Source organism: Rhinopithecus bieti, unplaced genomic scaffold (genome assembly GCF_001698545.2).
Source record: "Rhinopithecus bieti isolate Rb0 unplaced genomic scaffold, ASM169854v2 scaffold_4658, whole genome shotgun sequence".
NCBI classification, from domain to species: domain Eukaryota; kingdom Metazoa; phylum Chordata; class Mammalia; order Primates; family Cercopithecidae; genus Rhinopithecus; species Rhinopithecus bieti.
The window spans coordinates 152,644-159,319 of NW_016804523.1; the positions used below are offsets into that span (position 1 = coordinate 152,644).

At 37.5% G+C, this 6,676-nt stretch overlaps 1 protein-coding gene across 4 annotated transcripts in view; it reads right to left on the bottom strand.

Annotated features, from left to right (window-relative positions):
* Positions 1–1,059: 1,059 nt before the first annotated feature.
* SNAP25 (synaptosome associated protein 25) overlaps positions 1,060–6,676 on the bottom strand; it is a 90,916-nt gene continuing 85,299 nt past the window's right edge. For 2 of the 4 annotated variants that reach the window (XM_017868882.1, XM_017868883.1), the window contains exon 8: positions 1,060–2,348. In XM_017868882.1, the coding sequence (XP_017724371.1) occupies positions 2,280–2,348 (69 nt within the window). In that variant the 3' untranslated portion in view covers positions 1,060–2,279. The remainder of the gene's footprint in view (positions 2,349–6,676) is intronic. The other 2 variants (XM_017868884.1, XM_017868885.1) reach the window with 1 other exon arrangement.

Below are 6,676 nucleotides of genomic sequence, written 5' to 3' on the forward strand. Positions count from 1 at the left end.
AAAACCCGTCAAAAAAAAAAAAAAAAAAAAAAAAAAAAAAAAAAAAAAAAATAGCTGGGTATGGTGACAGGTGCCTGTAATCCCAGCTACTTGGGAGGCTGAGGAAGGAGAATCACTTGAACTGGGAGGCGGAGGTTGTAGTGAGCCAAGATCATGTCACTGCACTCCAGCCTGAGCGACACAGCAAGATTCTGTCTCAATAAATAAGTAAATAAATAAATAAGTCAAAAAGCAGAAACAATGCAAATATTCTTAATCTGATGAATGGATAAACAAAATAGTATCTATGCATACAATAGAATATTATTTGGCAATAAAAGAATGAAGTACTGATCTGTGATACAACATGGAGGAACCTTGAAAACATTATGCTAAGTGAAAGAAGCCAGTTCCCGAGGACCACACATTGTATGATGCCATTTATATGAAATGTATAGGCAAATCTATAGAGATAACTAGGAAACCAGTAGTTCCCTAGGGCTGGGAGAAGTGAGATGGGAGTGACTGCTAATAGGTATGGGATATTTTGGTGGCAGTGATAAAGATGTTCTAAAATTAGATTGCATATCTCTGTGAAAATACAAAAAAATTTAATTATATATTTAAATGGGTGAATTTCATAGTGAGTCAGTAAAGCTGTTTAAAAAAATCAGGGAGTCAGTGGTGGTGTGGTAGTGAAGCCCTCAATTTTAGATGGTGGAGATTTTGTGGAAAGGAAGGAAGATTGGAGTTGATAGACACCAGATATACCTGAACCTATGTAGGGCCACGCCTGGGTTCCATAGATATTTTTCCTATAATTTTTTTTTCTATGTCTTCTGGATAACTACATTTTCTTCCTTAGTCAACACTGAATTCACAAGGTAATTCTAGAGCAGGTTATGAGAACCAAGCCAAGTTGTCTGTTGCCACTGGAATCATGCTTAAATCTTATCTTTTCCCCCCCACTGTCCTCGGCACACAGAACTGATTTTTAGTAGCTGGGATAGGGTAGCCAGGCTTTCTCTTCTCATGTGAGTGCAAAATCAGGCGAGTCCATGAAGAAATTAAAGCAGATCATCTGGAGTCTATAATTTTTAATAATTTTAAACTAGCTACAAAATGTCAATCACTTCACAAACTGACAGAGGAGACAGGAGGAATTTAATATTACATGCTATAATGATATTTATCTCACAGTTTATATTTCATTCATTTATATTATTTTTTAAAAGGTTTCTTTATCAGCTACTAAACATCTCAGCAATTTGGTGTGCATAGCTCTAGATTAAGCAACAAAGAATTGTACTGATAACAAACCACAGGGGAAATGGTGGTTAGTAAGAGTCAGCCTTACAAAATTTACATCCACACTGTTTCACAGCAAGATTGCTTTCTCCAAAACGTAGCCATCAAAAGCAGCAAACAAACCCTATATTACATCCATTTGACATAATTTCAGCCAAACATAGATTTTGCTGGAAATGATTAAATGGTGAGTGTGTCAAATCCATCTTTTTTAAAATTCTTTTTTTTAAAAAAAGGATGATTATGATTTAGAAGTCTCTATATATTGACAGGAAAAAAGTGACACTACTGCACTTTTGCTGGTATAACTTAATCTTGACAGTGTCTCAATACTGAGCATGCTTTGTTGTTCTGTTGTTGTTGCTGTTGTTTTATGTGTGTGTGTGTTGTCTCATCAGTATGCTACTGTCATGGAAAGTTTTTGTTTAAGTAGGAATCTAAAAATCTATTTAGTTCTCATGCATAAATGCATAAATCACATCACTTTTAGTGCAATGCCTGTTATGTAATTCCACATTGTCTAATCATGAAATCATAAAGACAGATAACAGCCATGAGGAACCGAAGATGGCACATTTTGAGAAATTCAGAGCCTGACACTCAAAGGACTGTGGCAGTAGCTCTGTGGAATGTCACAGTTTTACAAGAACAATACTGTGGATTGAAAGAATCAACAGCACATTGAGCATTCCTAAATTGTTGTTATTCAGCAAATGCCACTGAGGAGAGAAAAGGAAAAATGAAACTCAAGACATCAAGGAGTTAGAGCCACCAAATGACCACTATATACAACCTTTGGAAAGAAAGAGACCCAGAGAGAACAAAAGACACAAAGTATTGTTGGGAAGCTGACAGATGACACAGGACAACATTCACAATGGGGGTGGACTGATGTGTGTTATGTGTGCAGACCTACTAGATAATACCATGAGAAAAGCATGAAGGAGCTATCTTGCCCGATAGCATTCAGAGGAGAACACAGGTGGGCACATTTAACCACTTCCCAGCATCTTTGTTGCACGTTGGTTGGCCTCATCAATTCTGGTTTTGTTGGAATCAGCCTAGAAAAGGGGGAAAAGAAACAGAACTCAGGTTACCCCTTAAAAATCCATTCACCCTTCTGGGTCCAGGTCCAATACTTCCTCTTGGGGGAAACCACTAAAACCTCCTTGGTCAGCATGGGCCATCCTTTCTTTTGTCTTCCCAGAACGACAGCTATGGCTGTACTTGAACGTGATAGTAGAAGCTTATTTTTCATTTTCAATAATTTTCCCTACCAGAGAGCAGAGGCTTATATATGATTTATCTTTCTATCCTGGAAAGATACTCAATGACTTCTATGGTAGGCATTCACATCTGTTGGACCAAGTTGAATTACATTTCTTATACAGTAGGATTGAAACCATGGCTAATTTATTAGCAGCGTCCCTTTGAACAAATCACATCTTGGGGCTCAGCTTTCTCATCTCCAACCTGGGTGATAAAAAATATTGCTAATGAGCATGAGCATGTACAGTGGACCCTTGGACCTCATGGGTTTGAATGGTGTGGATCCACTTTTACATGGATTTCTCTTTCTTTCTTTCTTTCTTTCTTTCTTTCTTTCTTTCTTTCTTTCTTTCTCTCTCTCTCTCTCTCTCTCTCTCTCTCTCTCTCTCTCTCTCTCTCTCTCTCTCTCTCTTTCCTTCTTTCTTTCTTTCTTTGACACAGGGTCTCGCTCTGATGCCCAGGCTGGAGAGCAGTGGTGTGATCATGGCTCACTGCACCCTCAACTGCCTGGGCTCAAGTGATCCTCCCATCTCAGCCTCCTAAATAGCTAACACCACAGGTGCATGCTACTATGTCTGGCTAATTTTTCTATTTTTTGTATAGATGAAGTCTCATTATGCTGCCCAGGCTGGTCTCAAACTCCTGGGCTCAACCAGTCCTCTCTCTTCAGCCTCCCAAAATGCTGAGGTTACAGGCATGTGCCATTGTGCCTGGCCAGAATTTTTTTCAATAAATATATTGGAAAATCCTTTGGAGATTTGCAACAATTAAGGCAAACTTGGAGATGAATGTGTTACTTAGAAATATTAGGAAAATTAAGAAAATATTAGCCACGTCATGAATGCATAAAATATATGTAGATACTAGTCTAGTCTATTATTTACTACCATAACATACACACAAATCTACTATGAAAAGTTAAAATTTATGAGACTTAAACAAACATAGGCTACACATGGGACTATTTGCAGTTGAGAGAAATGTAAAGATGCAGTATTAAATCATAATTGTATAAAATTAACTGTAGTCCATACTGTACTACTCTAATAATGTCATAGCCACCTCCTGCTATTGTGGTGAACTCAAATGTTGTGAACATCCATTTAAAATGCTCTGTGATGCTAATCATCCTCACCATCTCTCCAGTAAATTGCATAGTGCAGTAAAAAGTGATCTCTTGCAGTTTCACATTTTTTAAAAAATCATGTTTAGCCCAATACGGTAAACCTTGAATAACATCATGGCATCCATACAGAGTGCCACCAGTGATGCTAGCAGTGCTACCAAAAAGCAAAAAAAGTCACAACATTTCAAGAAAAAGTTGAATTGCTTAATATGTTCTGAAGATTTCAGACCGATGATTCATCTTGTAAACAAATTGTATAAACTGATGGTATCAATAAATACAGTGTAGTATTATAAATGTATTTTATCTTCCTTATGATTTTCTTAATAACATTTTCTTTTATCCAGCTTACTTTATCATAAGAATACAGTAAATAATACATAAAACATAGATGTCAGTGGACTTTTTATGTCATAAAGGCTTCCGGTCAACAGTAGGCTATTAGTAGTTAAATTTTGGGGAGTCAAAAATTTTCAGCTGCATGGGGGTTGACATCCTAAATCCCCATGTTGTTCAAGGGTCAACTGTACTTTGTTCCACTCGTTAAACTTTGACAACATCAAGATTAACAACATCAACTATAAAGTGTGTACTATTATTAGCTCCCTTTTCCAAATGAGAAAAGCAGGCAGAAAGGATCTGGAAAATTTGTCTGAAGTCTTAGTACTAATAAATGGAGAAACCAGAGTCTGAATGCTAGCAACCTGGAGTCAGAATCTACACTATTCATCACTTACTATTCAATTTGTCAAGATCAAATGAGTTTATATACATAATGTGCTTGGAATAATGTTTTGCAAAATGAAGGGCTCATTAGTTTATCTTGCAATTATTGTTACTGTGTGAAAACTTGGGCTTGCTTCTGAGATGCTTAATAGTTTTTAAGTGCATTTCTGAAGACTCATTTCTATGAGCTTCATAACTGTCTTGTCTTTAACAGGTGCACATTTACCATGATTTTGTAACTGGCTGGCTTTAATCTCTTGGTTGATCTCTTTACTGCTTGGGTTACGTTTGTAGTATATGCAGCATGTAACCAAGGGCTGCTACCAGCATAAATCTTTAAACTCCAGAAAACGAATGATTCCCATCACCCCCGAGAAAAATGCATCAGCAAGCAGAGGTGAAGACAACGATTCTGTTGAGGCTGTTCTTTTGTCCTTCCCTGACTAATGCTGTCTATCCTTCTACAGCCTGGGAAGAAGAGGAGGAGGCTGCCAGGCAGTGTGGGGAATCTGAACTGATTTTCTCTCAACCAGTATCACTCAATGATTACCAACTTTGTACCTATTGCAGTGCTGTACTTCCCTATTTCTACTGAGCTGAGTCTTCTGTATTCAGTTCATATTGTGAATTCTCAGGACATTAGAATTATCCACGTTCAAATAGAAATTTGCAAAGTTAAAATAAACATGTTTCTACATTAATCATAACTTTGAATTACCTGGCAATGGTTCTCTGTCATCTGTTTGGATAATTGAGATTTGTCTTTTAAAATCGGCATTTACATAGTAAGATAGGGCACTGATTTTGATTGTTTTGAACTGCAGACTCATATTTTTGGCCTTAGGTTTCTCAACTGGAAAATGGATAATCTCTCCAATTTTACTTGGTTCTTAAGCCCTCCCTTTCCAGCTACAAATGGTATCAGAAATAATGACACTTCAGTGCAAAGGAAAATTACAGGATCAGAGCAATGTGAAATGTTCCTGTAGATTGAATTATTATGTTGCCAAGACTAAACACTTTGAAAAGCTCAAATGAGAAAAACAATTCATTTAAAAATGATGGCATTTCTGAGCACAAACATTCTAGGATCTCCTGTACAAGAATGCACTGAGGAGCCTTCACTTGGGGATATTTGAGGTTACTCTGGATATCATCAAAGGATGTGGGAGGAGCTTTGTATTTCTGTGTACCACGATGAGGGAGGAGCTGAAAAAGACTTATGTTCAATGAGCTTCTGTGATTTCCACCTAACTTACTTCTGAAGCATATGAAAATTCCACCCCATGCAGTATTTGACACAGAAAGTACTGCCCCTTTATTATATAAAAGAATTAGCTCCTTTTAGAAAAAAAAAGTCTGGAATCTCCTTGCAGATGTTTTCCTGGTATTTGGAGAATGCTCCTATGATCACCCTACTTATATGCTGTAGGACTTTATTTATGATGGCTGTCCCATTCCAGTTCTTATGTTTCAATTTAGAAAATTCTAAATTTGCTGGAGTGCAACATATGTTACATGTTTGTCCTTGTGAGAAAGCCAGGATGACCACCAGAGAGCCAGTAAAAGGTTAGAAGGAGCTGTTCAGCCCATCTTCTGAATACTCTGGGAATCTCAACTTCAGACCATGCCAGGTAACTTTTAGGACCCAGCTCAGACTTCCAGCCTGTTCTGATCCTAGGTCTGAATGGTTCTCTTACTATCCTTCAGGTGAGGCAACCAGGTCACAGAGCTGGTGAATGGCAAAACCCTATTAGAACTCAAAGTCTTAGCTCTCAAATGCTGTGTTTTCTCACTGACAGAAGAACGTGAGGACTGCTAAAGCATCAGCCTCACTGTATTCCAACGTGTGCCTGTCATCTACCACTGACAACTTTATTTTTATTTATATATTTGCTTATTAGAGATGGGATCTTGCTCTGTTGCCCAGGCTGGGGTGTGAGTGCAGTGGCACGATCATAGCTCACTGCAGCCTGGAATTCCTGGGCTCAAGGAATTCTCCCGCCTCAGCCTCTGGAGTAGCTGGGACTGCATGCCTAACTTACCACTGATAACTTTTAATCAAAGTTTGAACATTGCTAAGGTATTTCCTTAGCAACAGTTCCCATAAACCTTCTGATGTGGGTTTGCTTCCAATTCAGTAAGTTTTCTGAAAAAATTATGTTTTAGCCTTAGAAGGTATATCTATATATGGTTGTTTATTTATATATATGGTTATTTATATATAGTTATTTATTTATATATAAGATTAGTTATTATATATTTATA